Below are 23,077 nucleotides of genomic sequence, written 5' to 3' on the forward strand. Positions count from 1 at the left end.
CAAACTAAAATTAATAAGTCATGTTTTTGTATTTTGAAAAATGTTCGATATGATGATTAGGTTAGTAGAATGATATATAAGAAAATATCAACATGCAGCTTTAAAAGACACTTTTATCATTTCTAGAAATACAATTATGATCCCTTTTCTTCTTTTATTAAATGATATTATTTTAACTAGGGCAATTATTTATCTATTTTCATGTTTTGTTATAAATGAAAATGTTTTTGTTTTGTTTTTTATTTTGTACCTAGACTTACTGAATGTTCTTGAAATGAGCCATTATTCAAATTTACGTTCTTTTATACATAATTGGTTTTTCTATTTACCATTTATTACAGAATGGATTTTTTACAATAGCTTTATTTTTATAACATTCTATAGCTTATTTTTATAACATTGTATATATACAAGGCTTACTGTGCCAAATGTTTCCAAATTAAGTTTTGCATGTATATTTATTTTATTGTATCCTTTTTCAGAAAAAAAATGGCAAGAACATTTCTTACATTTAGAATACAAACCAAGGAATTTATAAAGTTTAGAAAATAATACAGAAAAATAGAATTGTCAAATTACAGATGGCAAAAATAATTTTAAAATCTTTGGAAATTTAGTCCAAAGAATTTCAATATATTTGATATCTATGCTGTGGAAGCATTCTAAATAGAGTACCAATATTTTAGTACATCAGCTTAAAATGCTAAACATGGCATTAATGGAAAAATTGAATTTCCTTTCTGTAAAAGATTTCACATACTTTGTTAATTTGACAAAAGTTTACAATGATAAAATAAATAAACGCCGGGCCATGATCTTGGCTGATATTAACTGCTTCTTTCTCCTTTTCTCTCCAGCTGCAACTCCTCGGCTTGGAGTGGTCCAAAGTTCCAAAACGAAGATAACGAAAGCACCTCTCCTCACCTCTCCACCTGTGTCATCTCCAACACCGCCTCCCTTGCCTCCCAAGAACTATTTATACAATGAGCTTGGCATTCCAAAACACTACAGCAGTGACTCTGCTCTTGGCTCACCAGATGTCAGCAGTGTCAGTGTTTCTGTGACTACGGATGATATTGATGAATTGCCCGAGCTAGATCGGGAAGGACCAATGTCTGAAATAACTGAAGAAGCAGGAAATGGTTAGTTAATGATAATTCTACAAAAGCAATAAAACAAGAATTTCTTTAATGTTATAGATATAGTTTTAACATTTTTATCTCCATCTTGGGTTCTATATATAACCTTAACTATTTAACTTTAGTGAGTCATAGGCATCTAATTTGCTTTGGATACTTGCAGCATATGTTTGTGCCTTCAAAAAATATTTACTAGCACCCTTAAAACTTCCTTTTTATTTCATAAATATTAGCATATATAAGACTAATTATTTCCTAGAAGCTTACAGCAAAACTTTTCCTCATGCTTTACAATATTTTTATTTCTTTACATATCTTTCTAACATTTTTGCTTCCTTAACATTTTTACAAGAGAAAAGCATATATTTCTATTATAAAATGAACACTACAATATTTTAAAGTTATAACAACCAGTGATATCTTAGTGGTTAAACAACATGTATATTTAGATATATTATGACACTGACACATACATACACACCCACCCACACATATGTATATACATATATATATATACACACACACACGCATATATATATCTGCTGTTGTTGTTTAGCCCCTGGTCAACCCTGATCAAATGAACCTATGAAATAAGGCACTCAAGTAATCACCCTCCCATCTTTTTAAGGGTATCTAATATTATATTATCCATTGCTTCCTTCACTTATTTATGAGTGTAAGATGTTATTTGCAGGAGATTTGGCTACTGCTTCTAGCAGTTGGAGTACTACCTCAAATAGAGTAGTTTGTTATGGTGCGTTATATATGTCCTGTACTGAGACTAAAATAATAAACACAGAACAATATTTAACAGATAATGCTGACCAATTTCTATCTTAGGTAGGAGATTATCTGGATAATTTACCTTCTAAGACACACATCTATAATCTTTTAACTCCCTCCATTAACACAGTCAGTATTCAGTTGAATAGAATTTAATGTTTCTAAAGCTTAGCTACTAATTATCTGATACATCCATGCAAAAGAACTTTTCTTTTTTTTTAGCTGTAGAAAAGGAGTAGGAATTTTAATCAATAAGAATCTCATAAAAAGGTGTGTTTTATTTAGTTTCTAATTAAAAGAACTTTGGTTGATCTATTCTTAACATTGGCTCCAGGAAAAGTAATTCTGTCTGATTTTGATTGATCACCTGAAATTGGTTGAAGTTTCTAATTTAGTGAATAGCAAGTGTAAATGCAACGCCATTAGTTTGAGAAAATCTGTAAGATTTTGCTGTGAGTTGACTCACTTAATACCTTATAATCCTCACCAGAACAAAGCAGTTTTAGGAATAATGAAATATAATCCATGATTAACACAGTATGATAATTCTAACAAGAATGTTCAGCTGGTATTTTCTAAATATGGAAAGTGTCCACATTGTCAACCATCATCCAAATGCTATTCCACTATCTATGTCTTTTTTCCCTCTTTATTTCTCTTAAATATCCTTAATATATACCAAATCCATTTGGCAATTAACTAACTATAGTTGAAAGATTATTGAAATTAGAGAATTTACATGCTTTTCTTTCCAATCTTTATTTAATATTTTCTATTTATTTACATATATTTGCTTTTTAAAACTTTTTTTCTCTTTGCAATTAATGAATGTGTGTGTACATGCATATGCACATAAAACAATCTTATTGAGATAAATCAGTGGTTTTTTAGATGTGAAACAAAATTATTGAGACCAAGTAATGAGGGTTAATTCCGATTTCAATAATATAGAAACTTGGAGGAAAATTATTTTTCCACATTTCTGTGGAGACTTAAAACGCCTGGATTTCAAAGGTACTTAACTATGTAAACTTATAGTAGGCAGGTTGTGGCTAAATTTTCAAGATCTAATTTTTATATATCCATGCTCACACACATCTATGCAGTTTAAAACTACTTGTTCTCAGATTGTAATGCCCACTCTGATAAGTATGTATCTATTATTCTGAATCTGTTTATATACATGCGTGTGCACATGTGTATACACACACATGTATGTGTGTATGCATATATATATACATACTTATATACATATATATATATATATATATATATATATATATATATATCATAGATGAGATTATAAATGAAATAAACTAAGATTAATGTTCTGATAATTATAAGACATTGCTGAGAATTAACTTTACAGAATTATCAAATTTAATCAGCTTGTAAAGCTGATTAAATCTTCAACAGAATGTTGTGATTGACCATCAAGATTTCTAGGAATATCTATAATGGATCCAAATCTGCAGCTTATGTGAAACTAAAAATTTCCCCGTGTCTATCATGTGTGTCTGTTTGTGTCGGCATTCATCCAAAACATGTTGAGAAAGTTCCAACTAGTAGATCAACAGCTGGAGATTCACTAATGAAATTTCATCGGAAATATGGTTTTTACAGGAAGTCTTCAGTTGTAAACATATGCTATACATCACCTGTAAAGAGATACTTTATGTGCAAGTCCATGTTTATGTGTAATATACATACATGTGTGTGTAAGTGTTTGTTTATCATGAAGTTAATTGAACAGTAAAAAGAATTTACATTTAAGCAAATCACAAAATGTGTGGACATAACAAGATTATAAGTAGAAGAACAGTAACTGTGTCCCACTAAGTTCTTATATAATCTTTTATGTCCATACTAAACTATAAAAGCAACTGTAACAGGCAAATTTGTAAATAGGTTCAAAAGCATAAACCTTGTATGTACATGTGAGAAAGAAAGAAAACCGAAGAGATAAAAACATTATTATTATCAAGTTTTATTTCAATAAACGTTTTAACCACAAAATTGCTTAATAAGAGACAAAACTTAAGTATATGATATAATATTTTGGACTTTAAATATCACCTGTACAGATGAAATATTTGTTCACACCAGCATTACATGTTTTGTTTGACTCTCAATCATAACCAGTACTAGATTGGATTTGAACTAAAAAATGTATTTCCAAACTAAGAAAATGAAGCCCTTGTCTACTAAACCACTGAAAGCAAATCAGTCTTGTATGATGTATATATTCGGTAATAAGACATCTGATGATAATCTGATCAAACCAAGTGAATTACAGTACTGAAGCAAAAGCTGAGGATACTAGTCCAAATTATATAGTTTTATGTATACTTACATTTGTTTATGTGTATGTACATGCATACATATATGTTTGCATATATATATATATATATATATATATATATATATATATATATATATATATATATATATATATATATATATACTAGCAGTATTGCCCGGCGTTGCTCGGGTTTGTAAGGGAAATAACTATATAAGCATTTTTAGAGATGTAAAGTATAATAGCCATCTCAATATGGCTAACCACAAAGGGGGGGTGGTTACTGTAGCTTTTTACGTTCTAAGATTTAATAATAAATTTTTAGAGAGTTACTTCCCTTATATATGCGAAAAATGAATTAAAAATGGGAAAAATTTATGGTAATTTTTTTTTAAATCGTAGACTCATCGTAGACGCGCACTAATACCCAGAAGGGGTCGATATGAATCACGACTATAAGATACCCAGTTTTGGTTAAACTGCACTGCAAAATGTGAGAGTAGTTAGGAATCTAAATCGTAGGAGACAGACAGCACACAACCTCTCTTTTATATATAAAGATATATATATATATATATATATATATATATATTTACTCTCTCTCATATACATACACATACATACATAAATGTAAATATTTTTGAAAACACATATGCATATTGCTTTTTTGAGTATTGGGTTTTCAGTCTGTAGGTTCAATTTGTGGACTGGGTGATGCATAATATCCTTCATTTCGCATTGCTCTTCATTTCACATTGCTCCAATTTATTTAGCTGAAATGAGTATTAGTTGAATATTGAGAGACTGCCTACATCTTATGATTATGTGGGTACCTAAAATGATTAATGAAAGCATGGTACATGCTGCCAAGTGTGTGATGGCTGTAGGGTTGGGTGAAATCAAGTGTGAAGATGCATTTGTATGTATGTGTGTGTATATATATATGTGTATGTGTGTGTGTGTATGTATGTATGTATGTACGTATGTATGTATGGGGCAGGGTGAGTGGGTTCATGTGTGTTCATACATAGACAGATATAAATGTACACATATATGTATATATAAACATAGGCATGGCTGGATGATGATGTGATATTTACATTCCTTGTTCACATGGCGATCAGGCACTTTGCACTTTAAAAAAATAATGAGGTAAGATTTCCTTACAGGTTGATTGCATGATGGATATATCTGGCTATAAACTGCCACATCAAATAGGTTTCCATCTAATACCTGTTAGCTGCGGGGGGGAAAAAGCAAATGTTAATAAATGTTGTGATTGTATTATATCAGCATATGACATTGTTTCTGCAATTTTCTTACCTTGTGACCCTTTTTATCACAGACAAGTTTCCTTATGACCTTCTTTCATTGCGATAAAATTCAGTAAGTTATAAACAACTACAACCCATATATGATTGTATTAAACGAAAAAATTATTAAAAGCCAACTGAAACTCAGGAAATATAAAACAGTAAGGATACAAGACCACAGAAAACCTTACTAATAACTAAACTATTTATTGTAACAGTAACTTCATTGACATGAATGTATTTGTTTCAACACAATACATCAAACTGTAGCTTGATATTTGTCAGTGATGTCTTTAATATTTGAGCAGTATCTTTACTTTATTGCTGTTACAACTATAAATTCAGATTCACACACACACACACACACACACCACACACACACACACACACACACACACACATATATATATATATATATATATAAAAGGAAATGATTGGAAAGCTACCATTGCTAATTCAGGCAATTGCAAGAAATGCCGTAGCTTATTTCTGAATGTTCAAGTGTCAGATTAGAATTGTACGATGCCTTTGCAAATTGTTCTTGGGTTTTCTAACAAAATAAAAAATATAAAAAATAAAACGTTTCCACATTCCATTACTAGAATTAATTGAATTGGGATCCTATCTAATTTCAGTTGTTTATATCTGGTAGAAAATATTTGCTGAACTATTTTTCCATACTTACCATGCAGGCATGGTAATATAGTTAAGAAGTTGATTCCCAACTAGGTTCAGTCTCACTCACAGCACCTTGGGCAAGTGTCTTCTGTTATAGCCCTATGCACACCAAAATCTTGTGAGGCAGTTTACAAGACAGAAGCTAAAAAATAAGTCTGTCATGTATATGTACACACGCATTTGTGTGTCTGCATCTTTTACATTGACACCTCTCCAAATATCATGAGCTACCAACTGTGATGATATTTCTCCTGTCAACAAATCATTCTGGCTTTGTGACTTAGAGGACATGTGTGATAGGGGACCGCTTACTTGGAAAACAGGAAGGACATCCAGCTGTAAAAACAATGCCTTAGTAACACACATTGGAAAATAGACATAAAAGTTGCCAAATCAGTCTACCAAAATTTTTATTATGATCTTTTCAGTCAAATTAAAAATCAGACTATTCCCACTGACAAAATTATCCAAGCATGAAAACATTTCTAAGCTGCTGTTTTATCCTGTATATTCCATAGGTTTATTTTTTGGTCATGAATTCTTCAATTTTACCTTTTAACATTAAATTCATTAAGCTTTTCAGATATTTCTGATAAAAGTAATTTTATTCTTTTTTTTTAAAGTCTATTAGTCACCTCAGGAGCTTTCCCTTTGACAGCAATTGCACTTCTATATGCAGTAAGTGACTGCTCACATAAATTTGTGAATATAAGGCTATTCAATATGTTGGTACATAGACTAACATAGTTATTTCATTTCAGACCTAATTCCATTAAAAGAGGGTCCACTTTGAGGAAGACATTTTCACCTCTTGTACATCTTTCTAATGACTGACAAAAGTGCCAAGTCCTCAGTAAAACTGTTTTTATATGAATTTCTAACAAATATCAACAATTGAGCTGTATTTATAATATCACCTTATTTATCCATATGAATCACAAATTTATTACTTTCTGTAATTCATTAATAATTTGCACAAGTTAGATATTGCTAATTTCTGCAATTCTTTTGCATACCATATCATTTGACAGTGAATTTTTCTTCTTTATTTCATCCACATAGGTTGTATAAGTCTCTTGCCAATTAATGAATGGTTTCATAGCTTTTGTAATTAGTTATATTTCTTGAACCAGTATATCTCTTTTAACGATGTGTTTTTGTAATTTTGAAGATGTTAATAGTGTTTTTAGAAAACTGGTAAAGATTTTATGGCATAAGAAGTGTGCCTGGTATGAAAATTTTTAAGTTAGCAAGTTTCATACATTCATTCATCAAATATTCATTACAAATTAAGCAGACTAGATGGGCCTCTTCATGCATTCTACCAAAATTAAATCCATATTGCAAAAACGATTCACTGTACTCTTTTTGATACAGAGTGTTCACCTTTTAAGATTTCACCTTGTGATTTGTATTATTGCATTCAGGTTTTGCAAGAAATAATACTTCAGTTATTATATTCTTTGACAAATTTAACCATTTCTCCATAGAGATTTACTTTCAGTTCTCCATGCAAAAAAAAAAAAAAATTAACTGATATTTTAAAAATAGCAGTAAAGAAATTATTAAAGCAATAACTCACTTGAGATGAATATATAAATATTTAAATAATTCAAAACCTTGTACTTGTATATATTTTATTGGATTAATTTTATGTGATATAAAATTACTCTAGTAACAAAAAATATTGTGTCATTAGTTATTGACCTTTTGAGTAAATTACACATCACAGTTAAATTATCTCAACAAGTACATACTATATATATATATATATATATAATATATATTTGAATTAAAAATTATGGCTGCGAATACCGATCTTAATACTACACAACTGAACATAAGATACTGTGTCAACTATCGCAAGACAATATCAAATATGCTACCAATCATTATAAAATCAAAAGTTAATTTTAGTAAACTACAAAAAAAATGAGTATTGATTAAAAAATTTAGAAGCAAGTGGTTTGTAAATGCTCTTTTGCACCATCAACAAATGTTTTTATAGTGTAACAGCCATTAACTGTCATTGCTCTCAGTGTAAAACTATGAGTTTAGTACAAATTCTGAAGTTTAGTACAAATTCATATTATTTTCACTTACAGAATGACTTTGTTCAAATGAATTGTCATTACATATTATCCAGAAGAGGTTGAAAGAATCTGTGCATTGTTTATGTAGATATATATATAAAATTGACAGAGTTCCAGAATATATCCTATCTCATCACATAGACCATACATATAAAACTTATAACCTATTTTCTTTTTACCTTAGTATATTTGTACATAATACATACATACATACATATGTACATATCTACGTACGTATGTATGTATGTATGTATACATCTGCATACATTGTTAACTTATCACTCATTGAGTCTTTTTTTTAATGGCACTATTTGTGTTTTTCAGACTTAAGGTATTTCTCCTTCATCAAAATCATTTAGAGAATTGACCAAACAGTGGTGGTCATCATTGCAATTTTTATATTCTTTATCCATTGTTCTTTTACTAGTTTTCATCATTGAACTCTGACCACTTTGGGGTATCACCTTCTAACATATAATAGATTTCATTGATAGAGCTCCTGCTTCCTGTACTTATTTTGTCAGCTAGTATTTATCTTGTCAATCTCCATAAATGCAAATTGGACATGAGTAGGATTTGAACTCAGAATATAAAACAGCATAAACAAATACCACAAGGTAATCTGTCCAGTGCTCTACCAATTCTATCCATTACAATTATGATTATATAGTTAGTATTTATCTCTTTTACTTGTTTCAGTCATTAGACTGCTGTCATGCTGGGGCACTGCCTTGAATTTTCTTTTAATCAAATGAGATGACCACAGTACTTTTTTTTTTAAGCCTGGTACTTATTCTATTGGTCTCTTTGCCAAACCACAAAGCTATGGAGATGTAAACACACCAACACTGGTTGTCAAGTGGTGGTGGGGGACAAACACAGGCACAAAAACGCACACACACACATATATATATGACGGGCTTCTTTCTGTTTCCGTCTATCACATCCACACACAAGGCCTTGGTCAGCCCCAAGCTATAACAAAAGACACTTGCCCAAGGTGCCACGCAGTGGAACTGAACCTGGAGCTAGGTGGTCAGGAAGCAAACTTCCTATAACACAGCCATCTCTGTACCAATAATTTTTATCATTTCACAAGCTTTATTACTGCATACATTCATTGTATAACCAAAAACTTCTTTAAAGCATTGTGTATGTACAGTTTAGTTTTATTTTTAGTTAATATTGTTTGTATTTACACTTCCCCAATATGTGCAGTACCAACTGGTGGTAGTTTTTTATATTTTGTGTATAATAATCACATAAATTCTTCGACCTTGAGTAAATATTAAACTGAATTTCTTGTTATCATGCTTAGTACTGCTATTATTATTAGGGAATTATTTCTATTTCAAATTGACTCATTTTGGGTTTATGATTCAAGTAATTTCTCTACATCTTTTAAAAAGACATATTGTTATAGCAAAAGATCACATATTTTCCTATGATGGCCTTTAAAATTATTAATATTTATTCTCAGCAAGAAAAAATGTCTTTTTTTACCTTTTGCGTTGTGCTCACTTTATTCAAGACTGAAATCATACGGGAGCACCATCTTGATGGGTTTAATTGAACAAAACAATTCTAGTACTTATTTCTTAATTCTAGGATTTATGCTGTTGGTCTCTTTTACAAAACCACTAAATTACATGGACTTAAACAAAACTACACTAGCTGTCAAGTGGTAGAACAGAACAAACACACACACACTATGGGTCTCCACAGAGTTTTTGTTTACCAAATTCCCTGACAAAGTATTTACTCACGAGTCAGCCTGGGACTATAGTAGAAGACACTTGCCCAAGATGTCATGCAGTGGAACTGAAACCCAAGCCACATGGTTGCAAAGCAAATTTCTTAACCACAGAGCCACACCTGAAAAAATTCTTTTTTCTTGTATTTGCTGGGATTTTGGAGTTGAGGCTGAGTTCCCAGTCTATAATTCTGCCAACTTTGTTATGTTAAATCTGTTCCAGCTAAAACCAGGCAGCCAGAAATAATGTCATTGATTGTCTACTTTCAATATTCTGTTTTATTATATATATTTCAGTTGTTTTTCGTGGAAAACACATATTTCTATAGTGATCAATAACCTTTTAGTCTTCATTGTTGCTACTGTTTTTGTTGTTGTTATTTAACCCCAGGCCAATCTGATTCATCGAAAAATTGGATCAAAGGTCTTCCAGCTATGACAAGCCCATCGTTTTTTATTTTTAGATTTTTTGGACATAATATATCCAGATATACATCCTCAACAGTGTTCTTCCTTTATTACGATAATATAGTGTGGTTTGAAAGGGATTTGATTGTGATTTGCAGCAGGTTGACCAATTATAGAAGTTATCTCATTTATTTGCTTTTGAGCCACTTTTGATTTCTTCCTTCATTCTCTACTTTACAAAGTATTCCTCAGTATCAACTATAGATACTTCCCTTGGTCATAATTTCATGATCACCATCCAGTGTTTTAAATGTGGGTTTTGTCTCCATTAACGGTGGTAGCCAGATCTACTTCAGTGCTGTAGCAACTGCCCTGATACTCCATCTTGCCTGGTTTTGGGTATCCTCCCTTCTCAAACCAACCCTCCTAATCTCCTCCTCTACCTGTCCCCTCCACGTTTTCCTTGGTCTACTTCGCTTTCGTGGTCCATTCACCTCAAACTCAAGCACCCTCCTCAGAACATACTCCTCATTCTTCCTCAACACATGCCCATACCACCGTACTTCATTCGCCCTTGCCAAGCCATTCCACCGATTCTTCCAACCCCAGCATCCCCAACAAGTCCTCAGTCCTCCTCTTATCAAACAGCTTCACACCACACATTTCTCTCACCATTGCTCTCCCGGTCCTTCTTAAAATTGCCATCGCTCTCTCCCTCTGAGACACCATGTACAGCTCTCACGCAACTCCTATGGACCCTTCCTCTCATCTTCAATGAGAACCTTTTCCCATATAACAATACTCCCCATTCCCTGAACTTCACCCAAGTCTCACTCTTGCTGTCACAACAGCTTCACATCCACCACTTACATGCAAACCCTCATCCTGGTTTGCTCAAGTATGACTTGCCATAACTTATGGTATTAATGTTACATTTTAAATTTCCTTTTAAGTGTTTTTTTTTATCTTTACTTATTTTATTTTTTTGTTTTAATAGTTGTGATGAAGATGAAGAATATATAAGTTGTTTCAAATTTTTGTCTTGTTCTTGTTAACCTTCATAAAATTAGAAGGCAATGTTTGCATTTTATAACAGTTTTACCATTTTGCTTTTGTATACCACTAAATACTGAGACAATTTTACAGTAATATTTTCAGTAATTTAAAATTACATCTCTATAATAATAATGGTAATAATAAAGATAGTAAAAATAATATCTATTATTATTATTATTCCAATCACCATTTACATTGCACGTAACAGAATCAATATATCTTAGCAATATTTAATTACTGTGTTAAGTCTTTACATTATCATTCATCACAACAGGGACAATAAGATACATACTGGAATTATACCAGGATCAATTTAATTTAATAGAATGTTCCTCTATGTCCAAAACATGTGTCAATGTAACAAATTACTCTTATCATGATGTTGACAAGGATGTTGAATTGAGAATCTGTAGAATGTGAGAGAAAATACTTCTCTGCATTTAGAGATGTATCTTTAGGTTATATTCCAAGCATCTTTCTTGGGTCAATGAAATAAATATTAGTTAAGAACTGGTTCTAACCTAAGTAACTATATTCTTTTGACTATACCATTATTTTTGTTCACTCAGTATCTTGTTGTTCTGCAGGTGTTAGATATCAAGTAGCATCCTAAAATCTTAAGTATCAAGCACTTTTCTAATGGTTCTTTCTGTGCCAAGCAAATAAGCTTTATGTAAGTTTCAGAAATTCACTTCAATATGCAACATCTTCAGCCAACAATTTAAACTTCTTGGCAACATTCCTAAGGCTCCTTTTCCAATTGGAATAATGACAATTTTACTTCAATTCTATATTCTCTGGAGTTCATGTTTTAAGGTCCTGCTATTTTTTTTTCTAATTTTTTCTTTTTTTGTCTACCACTCTAGTATCAAACGTGCAAGGAACATCTATTAAGCAAACATGCTCTTACCTTTTTATTATGTATGACAATATGTGCATGTGAATGTTTCATTTGCCTATCCATTATTATCATTATTATTGAAGCAGTGAGTTTGGCAGAGGCACTAGCAAACTAGGCAAAATGCTTAGTGGCATTTTGTCCATCTTTATTTTCTGAGTCCATATTCCACTGAGGTTGACTTTGCCTTTGCTCCTTTTGAGTACTAGGGTCAATATAATCAACTTAACCTCTCCCCAAAATTACTGACCTTGTGCCAAAAATTGAAACCATTATTATTACTATTATTATTATCATCATCATCACCTTTTCTTTTATACTATAAAGGTACTTGTTAATGGTGATAATAATGATGATTTCTGGTTTAAACACAAGGCCAGCAATTTTGAGGGATAAGATTAGTGAGGTTAGTTGATACTATTGACATCAGTACTTGACTGGTACTTTATTTTGGCTCCAAAAAGCCATCCATAGTACTTGTATCATGTTAATTGCACACAGATCTCATTGACCAGTTTCTTTCCTGCTTTCTTGCCTTCTATCATTGCTGAAACATAATTTTTTTAAGGTTTGTGTACTTGAGAAATTACTACACATACTTAAGGTCTGTCTTTTACTTTGCACTAGCTCCAATAGTAACAGCTGTCATTCAACTCTAACTTCTCTACACCAACAGTGTCTTACCATCCCGAGTCTGCATTGTTTGATGGTTTCTCTTAATAATGTTACATTTCCATATAAGACACTGTTTGATAAATGTTGCTTCAAGAAACATTTTCCCCCCTCCTTAGCATTTTGGTCTTTATTTCATTTAGTGTGCTTTCTGTTGCTTTCATAAAATGTCCAGCAATCATATTTGTATGTCAATATATTTTCTATTGCTACTCTAAATCACTATATTTCGAGGTTATCAGATAGATTTGTTTCCTATATTGCAAACATTTTATTCATTGCTAACCATGCCCATTCAATTTTTACCCTGTTGTCTCTCTTCAAGTTTTCTACCCATGATCCCAGATAACTAGTCATTTTGGATCCATTGGTGATTTATTGTCTTCTTTCATTTGATTGAAAACCATAAACTCAGTCTTATCATTGATGTGTAGGCTGATCTCTTCTGCAGCTTGCTCAACTTCTTGAAGTAGTAGTTAATACTCTTTAGCATATTAGAAGAGCTTCATCAGCTGCATAATTTCTATCAGTATTTATACTATCAGTACTGCAGAATGATGTCTGCTTTTTTGAGGAGCTATTTGGAAATCTGTTTCTTCCCCATTTAATGTTACATTTCATAATGAGTTCAAGGCTACATTTAACAGGAAAGTTGTAAGAGTGTCAGCTTGTAGTTCTCCTACTAAGATATCAAAGAAGTCTTTGTCACTATGAGGTGATAAAACCTGAATAACTATATAGGATTTACATTATCATTTCTCCATAGCACTTAACAAGTATTCATTTTATCAATCACGTCAAACTATTTTAGCAACAGAATATAGTTAATGGAATTAATCTGGCACCTATTTTATCTACTTCAGAAATATTGAAACTTTTAAGTCAACTCAGAACCAAGCAAGACAAAACCTAAAGCATCTATTAATAAAATTGCAAACACATATTTCAAAATCATGACAAGAAGAGAATGTTAAAATTTAGGGTTAGGATTTTTCGGCTGCCAATAAATAAGTTGTTGTAGGTCAGGTTTGATTATGCAGACTACAAATATAGATGTATCTATTTTGAGACATTGTAACTAGGATTGCATTATATTTTCTTCCATTTTTGTTAAGATGGTAGAATATCATTTGAGGTAGATTTACCCATTATTTGTAGTTGTTTGTTTGGTCATGTTGAGGTTTTCCATGTTGTGTAGTAGATGAGGTTGCAAACCCATCTGTTTGCATATCAATGACTACACATTTTAATGTCTCCTTTCATAGTTTTAAGATGGTATGGTATGCAACAAGGGAGAATTAACTGAGTCTTGTAACAGGGAATACTTTTTTGGCTCCTGGAGCTGCATTTGAAGTGGTTAGTAATATGCAACTAAGTTTGGGATCTGGTTTCAAGGGCCCATGTTGGAGATAAAGGAACATATGTGGCATCTGGAGTAGTTCTTGACTGAGGAAGAAGGAGCTGCTGACAGTAGGAAGCTTAAGTCATTGTTATTTAATTATATTTGATATTTTCTATTTTTATTTCATTATATATACTGTTTTCATAAACATTACCCTTCATATTTCAATATTTGGAAAGAAAAATGTAAATAAATAAATATTATTGACAATGTTCTTGGTTAGATTAATCTTGCTCAAAGAACAACATCAAAATTTTTGTTTCTTTTTTTAAACTACAATTTGAACATGATTTGAGAACTATCTTTTATTCAATCAATAATTGTTTAAGCCTTGAGTAAATGGAAACCAATGCAGCATTTGAATTACACTAACTCTGACAAAGTGTATGAAGAAATTTGGAGAGAAAATTTGATGGAAAATATGTAGTTATTCTCAATTTTCAATTGATTCCAGATAGTTGCTCTTAGTTTGAAACACAAATTTCATTGTAGATTTCACTTCTTTTCATATATCTCAATGAAACAAAAGACATGAAATTTTAAATACATACTTTACACTTTATTGTTTAGTGCAACTTTTATTATTAGCTTGAGTACTTAACAGATGAGCAACCTTAAAATAGTTCTCATTTTTAGCACTTTGGCTAATTTTACAGTCTAGAGTCCTTCAGAATACAAAGTCTGATTTAAATGAAGACTTTCCATAATCATGGTTCTACTTTAGATCAGACTCTTAAGCATTTTCTACATTTACTATCAAGTTTCATCTTTTCTACAGCTATACACCATATATTTCAAGTTTTATTTACCAACATACAAACTCTTTATTATGTAACAAACTAAACATTCTAATTATTTAGTTTACATTTATTTGCATATATTATGATTTATCTTTTCTTTTATATTTCTTTTCCAAGAATTAACAATTCTGTAAGCCTATTTATTTTGCCAAATTTCTTTAAAAAGAAATTTTAAAACTCAATAGCACACTACATAATTTATATATAAAGATTATATAGTTAGGAATTAAGGATTTCCATGAATTGTCTTTTCACCATTAAAACTTTTAATCTTTCCCAGACACATTTAAGTTTGAATTTACAAACTTGTGTCACTATTTCAAAAGAAATGTTGTCATTAGTTATAGAATACTTGTACACGTTTATTCTCTATTTTGTTGATGGAAACTTATTCAAAATTCAAATATAAATTCAAATATAATTCTGTATGAATCTAAATTCCTTTTTTATATTTTCCTTGAAGCAATAATTTAAAATTCTATTGTTATAAAATTTATTATCTAATTTTACATTTTCTTTGTTGCTTGCTTTATTACTTTGGCTGAACCTAATTGCAGTTTATTATTTTGGCCTGATATTATATAAGAATATTACTCTAGTTTATTTACATAGATCACACTCAATATGATATTAGTAAATATTTTGCTTTATTTAGCATTAATCTTTAATATTTCATTATTGATTTTTGTTGGTAATTTTTGCTTTATTTGTTCCCTATGTTGTCTAATAAAACCTTTCCAACTATTTGTGTGTTCTATTTTTACTATATGTAAATTAGTTTGTTCACATGTCTGATTAATGTATATGTGCATATATTTGTTTATGTAATGTCTATATATGTGAGAATATGTTGGTACATAATGCATGTATGTTTGTATTTGTTTGTGTATTATATCTATATACCGTATATATATTTCTACCTTTGTTTCCTTCATTTCATAATGTTGCTTTCCTGCATGATTTCAAATATTTGTATATAGCCATTCGTTTAGATAAACCATTAAGCTCATCATAAATACTTTAAACTAACAATCACTAACTTCATTTTAGATTCATATCTTTGTATATTCATTTTCTTCTTGATTTCGTGTTTTGAAATGCTGTTTCTTAGAAATTGATTTTCTTGTCGATATTTTAGTAAGATGTTGGGAACCAAGAAGAGTAGATTAGTCCTACTTTGATGGTGTTTTATCTTTTGTCTATTTTCGAACTAGCGTTCATAAGCCATTACCAACAAGTGGTTTTTTGTTTTGTTTTTTTCATATTCTCAATACAATGTCATTACCAAGGTAACGTAGCATTATTGGATATATTTCTCTGTACATGTCAATATTGGTGATGTATATGTGGCTCATGTTCAGTGTTGCAAGGAAGGCACTTGATACATGTGCTTCAGAGGTGTTCACAGCCCTTGTGGACTCTCTCGCATTTGCTTTGATATGTTATAAACTTCTGAGTGCTCTATATCTCATGTTCTAAGAGCCTTGTAGAGCATATATGTCTCAAAGACATCTTAGTTTTGATCTATGGATTAGAAGTACTCTCAGTGAACTTATGTTGGATATATAACTGCATATCAATGTATAAATGTGGATTATTACACAGTTACTATGAATAATTTAAATAAACCAAACACTCTTTTCCTTTTACACTATTTGAGCACTTGAAAGACACTAGATAGCCTTCCTCAAGAGGTGACATTGTCTAACAAGTTAATGAAGGAGCCTCTGCCTAGTTGCTTGATGTACCAGAAGTAGAAATCAAATTTCTTTCAGATCAAACTCTACCTTCTTACAAAAGAAAGGACACAATGTGTAAAATGTCTGAAAAGAAGACTAGATGGTTACAAATGAAAAGCTTTTTTTAATAAGTCTTTTCAATTAGGATTGAACTGGGCCAAAAATATCTATGACAATAGCAAGCATCCCTTTACGGATACTGTCAAAGCAGTGTTGTCTTAAGCTATGGGCTCACTGGGCATTTGCCCAGGAGCTTCACACGCCTAGGGGCCCAACTTTGATCTATGTACACCATGGCTTGATGTTAATAAATCTACATTAAATCTACACTATAAATCTACATTATAGGCCCTGAGGCCTATAATGCTTCTAAGATGGCCCTACACTCAAGACAGGAGTAAAAGCTTTACTCAAATCAACAACATCCTCTTACATGCCTTTTGTATATTTAAGTCAAATGCAGTGCTATGCTCCAATCTAAAAGTGTAGAAATTGTATGGGTCAGTTCTTTGACATGGTCCCATAATATCACACTATCATATGGTAGTCTCTTTAATCTCTATTAGACTTTGTCATAATTTAACATATATGAATTTGTCTCCAGTCAGCACCTACAAACTTTCATTTTAGGATCTGGTTTCCTTTCATTTACTTTTCTAACTTTACATTATCAACACTATCACACACACTTTTTATGTTGTTGAGTGTATGAGATTATTATTTCATTTCAAAATATTTCTTTATTACTGTTCTATTAAATTATGTAAACCACTCTCTTCAGATAAAATGAAGAAATTTAATGTACATGAAATAAATACTCTATATATACTCACATAAGCACACACATATGTGATGTACATGTGATCACAATATGGTATTTTGATGGCTTCATTAACTGTCCAACTTTTAAGAGAAAACCTATTTCTTATAGAGTGCAAGAATTTGACTGTGGCAATCATTAGGGATAAGGTGAGTGAAGCAAGTAGTAATTTGAGAAAAAGGAATTGTATGTAATTAAATTATCTATGATTTAATTACTTGCTGAGAAAGCTGACTGTCCTCTTATTTTTAATAAATTAACAAACACTAACATGATATCTTAAAGAAAGCTAGCAAAGTTAGTGATAGTTTGTTTTGTGATTTTCAATGTAAGTTTATATCTAAGATGTGAGTATGCATGTATCTATATCTTTGGCGGGGTGGATGTGTGTCTATTTATCTATGTTGGTATGGTGTGCATGGATTAGTTGAGTGGCATGCATGTGTACCTATTTCAAAGACCAATATCAATCCTGGATGTATTTTTATTTCTTTACTTTTCCTCATACTCTTAGATTCTTCTGTTTCTCCTCATCTGCCATATATATAAACACAGCCAAACACTCATTATTTCTTTCTTTTTTGCTCTCACTTAAGGGCCTGCTGTGTAGTGTGAGTTAAGCTATTCTTTTGTTTTGTGAAAAATATCATTCCCTGAGAGAAGTACTAGCACTGTAGTGTGACCACCTACAGACAAAGTTAAAATTATTTAATATTTTATAGACTAAAAAGTAAATTTTGAACACATTATAGCAGAAATATGGAAAAATTTGTCAGCAGATGGCTACAGGACTCAATCCGGTACCCCTCAGATACCGGCTGAGTACTCTACCATTAAAGCTAAACGGCTCTCTGTCAACAATCACTGTCAAATTAAATGTTAAATAATAATTGTTTTTGTATGCTACATTATGTAAACAAACTTTCTGCTGCTTTCACAGCTATACTTTCTTGTCTGTAAAATTTGAAACACATTTGATGCTTCCAAAGTTTGTTTACATAATGTTCTCACAAAATTATTTTAATTTTATATATATATATATATATATGAGTGAGTAGACTATATATATATCTGGAAACAAACACAGGGGATGCACACACACACCACACTCATTCACGTTAAAAAAGTAAAAAAACCTTTGATACATATATGCAGACAAACACAGTCATAAATTTGCAATATCTACATTGATAAACATAGTGACAAATTTATGATACATATATGCATATATGTCCAGTCAAATTTTGTTTCTAAAAGACAACAAACTTCCCATTTCTTTCTCCTTCTTCTCACCTTGATGATATTTTTACTCTGCTCCTCCTTCCACTTTCTGTGAAAGCTTCACTCAATCCAACACATTTCTTCCCGCTACTGTCATTCCTTTCCTCTTCTTCACTTATACTGTGTATCTTAGTTTCCATAAATGTTCCAAACCACTACCCTTATAAATCTATATTTATACTCTGCAGCAGCTAACAGACGAAAAATATATAATTACACTTTCTATGTGCTGGATTTGTATTGGTCACACAAGAGCTTTAAATTATTCTAAATATACAAGAATCAGGAAAAAGAAGAGAGATCAGTATCCATGTCCTTTGTAAGTCCTTTCAGACAGCACAACTCATATATGCTTGTCCATATATGTGTGTGTGCTGTTTGGAAAAAAGTGAGGGTTGGCAACAGGAAGGGCAACTGGTTGAAAAAATCTGCCTCAACAAATTTCAACTGACTCATGCAATCATGGAAATGTGGATGTTAAAAATGATGATGGACAATTATATATGTATATATCATATTTGATGGCCTATAAGATGCACAAGTACATAGGACACACCCTAGCCTATGTTATACTTTTGTATAATAAATCACCATTAAAATAATGTATTAATACCTCTACTTACCTGTATAACTTTATGTTACTACCTGTAATTATAAGCAATTTATTGCATCCACATTCGATATAAACATACCATAGGCAATTGTTCACCAATAGATGGCAGCATGTTTTGTAAACATACATACCATTCTGAGCAAGTTTTGAGCCTACATTGAGTGCATTGGATAGAGGGGGATTTTTAAAGCCATTTTTGTGTAAAAAAAAAAAGGTGCATCTTATAGGCCATAGAATACAGTATGTACACACACATACACACACACACACCATAAAGCTAAACCCTTTATGGATGGAAAACCCACAGTAATTCCATAAACTGGCCTTCCCCATCAATATACATATATATATACTCTTTGTTCTTTTACTCGTTTCAGTCATTTGACTGTGGCCATGCTGGAGTACTGCTTTTAGTCGAGAAAATCAACCCCAGGACATATTCTTTGTAAGCCTAGTACTTATTCTGACCAACTAAACATAGTCACCCTGTTAGTCATTATGTTGAATTTAGATATTCATAGTATCTTTGGATTTATAGTGGTTAGTATATTCATTAATATTTATGAGAAAAAAGTGTGAATAGGGTCAGAGTTTAAATAGAGTGAACAGAGAATAGTGTTTATTTGATTCAGTAGAGAGAGGAGGAACACAGAGTGATGTGTCTTCTTCCACATTCTCCAGATACTGTAATGCCTTTCTCTGATAACCTCTCTTGGCAATCACACATTTATAATGTTGCTGAGACTGTGTCTTTAAAAGCTGTGTTTCTCCTTCATGACTAGAAAATTCTTCAGCCTTAAGTCATTGCTTGTGTAGCATTAGCCACAAGTGTATTCCTACATTGGAGTCTTGTTTTTATAAATGGAATGGTGCATTTGGAAGCATTTTAGAGTGCTTTCCAAAACAAGCAAGTCAACTAACTAGTAGGTAGTATTTCACTAACCAGTATACTACAACACTTTACTTGCTGATATGCAGTGGCCTCTGTTTATCTTCTATCAATACTACAATGGCTTCTACACATCTGAGTACAATATGTGTTAAACCTGTTTGATGCATCTTTTTTTTCTCTTCTCTTCTGTCCCACTGTCTCTCTCCACCCATATTCTGCAATAGTCAGTTGACACAATCCTTCCTTTACAAAGATCTCTTTCTGTCCATGTATTCTCCATTCACAAATTCATTATCAAAAACTACCCCATCTACTTCACCATTCTTAGAAGGCCTACAAAATCTGTAGTAGTTTGCTAAGTCTACTACCCTCTCTTTCTGATTAAATAATCAAAGAAAGAACGAACACTTTTGCTACAGTAGCACATTGCTGGATGATGTTGCTGTGTATAAGTATTTATGGATGGTTGAATACATACATGCATGTGTTGTGTAAGTCGAAGAAGTAATCATTTGACCTCTGAATGTATAAATGGTCTTCTGCTTTGACAATATATTTAGAGTTTTCTTAAATGTCATGAATATGTTTTATGCTGTATTTTTTAGTGTGTTCAGTACTTTGAGATGTTTTTGTCATTTAGCTTTTGGACAACCTATGGTTAAAAACATTCTGGCTAAGACTAGCCTCATTTTTGGAAATATATAAAACTCTATTGTCCTTTAATTTTAAGATGGTGGCATGTGATTTTCAAGAATATTTAACTGCTATTTTTAGTGGGTTGACTCAAACTTTAGTGTCTGTAAGAGATATATGTATATATAGCATATAAATAAATAAATAACAATGAGATATAAGAGATAAGAATATTTTTGGAAATTTCTAAATACCATTTCCTGCTATCTGTTTACTCTTTTATGAATGGAAGGCTCCAACAACATTTGTAAAAATGGGTCACTGTCTACAAAATGGAATTGTAAGAATAACATAAATATAGCTGTGTGTATGTGTATATATATATATATATATAGAGAGAGAGAGAGAGAGGGAGAGAGAGATTTATGCACATACACATATATTTATTCAGTCTTCGTGGGAATCGTTGGCCTTGAATTTCTTAGATGACATCTGACTCCAAATCTCTGACCTACATCATTCTAACATTAAATCAACCACCAATTAATAGAATGCTTAATATCTCTTCTTCCCATATCTAAGGCAAATGAGAAGACTTTTCTACAAATGCAAGTTCTATTTAGTATTGAGACACTCAGTTTGTGTATTGGCTGTGAAGCATTTTATATTTGGCATTTGAGATATTTTTCGTTGGCACCACAGTGATAGTAATAAATGAACTCTGACAAGAATTTTCAAAGATCTGAAACTACAGTGAGTTTGATATCTATACTGTGCTGTTGAGGAATTGATGTATATCTTGCCAAGTTTCTTTCCACAACAGGACTGTTTCAAACATATAAATTATGTTTTAGTAAACAAAAGTTCCTGAAATTTTTATGCTGTGTTGGTAGAAAATTAATTTCTTAACAGCAAGTGGATGGCAGAATCAATACCTTGTCGCTCTAATTCAGCTCACATCCACTTTGACTTCTGCTTTACCAAGGTTGTTAAAATAAATATTGTGATTGATGTAATTGACTATACCTTGGAAGGTGGTACCCTACCATGGCGACAGTTCAATGACTGATACCAGCAAAAAAAAAAAGAATGTTATCACTCTAACACTGAAATGAAATGAAATGTTTTCTTTCTATTTATGAGATATTTTCTTGGCACTTTGTAGAATTAAGTGAGACTTTGTCATGGATTATAAAATGTCTGAAACTACTATAGATTTAATACATGCTCCATACTGTTACAGAGAACTTGGGGTATATCCATTGAGTTTGATATCGCAGCAAGAATGTATACTATGAACATATTGGTATACTTTAATATAGCAATGTCTTTTGTTTTGTATTTTTATTCACATCACATTATAACTTTCATATTATTTTTAAGTCAGTATAGCTCCCATACTTTTGGATTTTGTTTATCTCATTCGGCTCTAAGTTCTTTAGACTCTCTTTCTGTAATGTCTGCATTTCAATGCTATTCAGTTTTACATATCTACACATGCATCATAATGTCTAACTACTGTTCAGAAAGAACATTTTGTCATTAGATATCACAATTCTCTGAACTTTTTGCCACTTTACTCTGTATCAGCACTGCTCCACACTAAAAATTTAAGGACTAGGCATTATCTACCACTTCCAGAGTTTTTAAACCTGAACTGTCAATCCATTCAAATGCATCCATTGCTAGCACTTTTAAACTTAATCCTTTCACATAACTTACTACTATTAAATCTTTACCAATGACTGACACCTTAGGCTTGGCCATGTTTACATGTCTCCTATTTATTATCACATTGTCTTTGC

General features: G+C 31.6%; 1 protein-coding gene across 9 annotated transcripts in view; it reads left to right on the plus strand.

The window, feature by feature from the left end:
- Nucleotides 1-23,077, plus strand: part of LOC115209141 (protein TANC2) — a 1,073,170-nt gene that overhangs the window by 979,672 nt on the left and 70,421 nt on the right. For 7 of the 9 annotated variants that reach the window (XM_036501213.1, XM_029777300.2, XM_036501212.1 and 4 more), the window contains one exon: nucleotides 858-1,142. The exons of the other annotated variants lie outside the window; for them this stretch is intronic. In XM_036501213.1, the coding sequence (XP_036357106.1) occupies nucleotides 858-1,142 (285 nt within the window). The remainder of the gene's footprint in view (nucleotides 1-857; nucleotides 1,143-23,077) is intronic. 9 annotated transcript variants of the gene reach the window in all.

The sequence above is a fragment of the Octopus sinensis genome, linkage group LG3 (assembly GCF_006345805.1).
Source record: "Octopus sinensis linkage group LG3, ASM634580v1, whole genome shotgun sequence".
Taxonomy (NCBI): domain Eukaryota; kingdom Metazoa; phylum Mollusca; class Cephalopoda; order Octopoda; family Octopodidae; genus Octopus; species Octopus sinensis.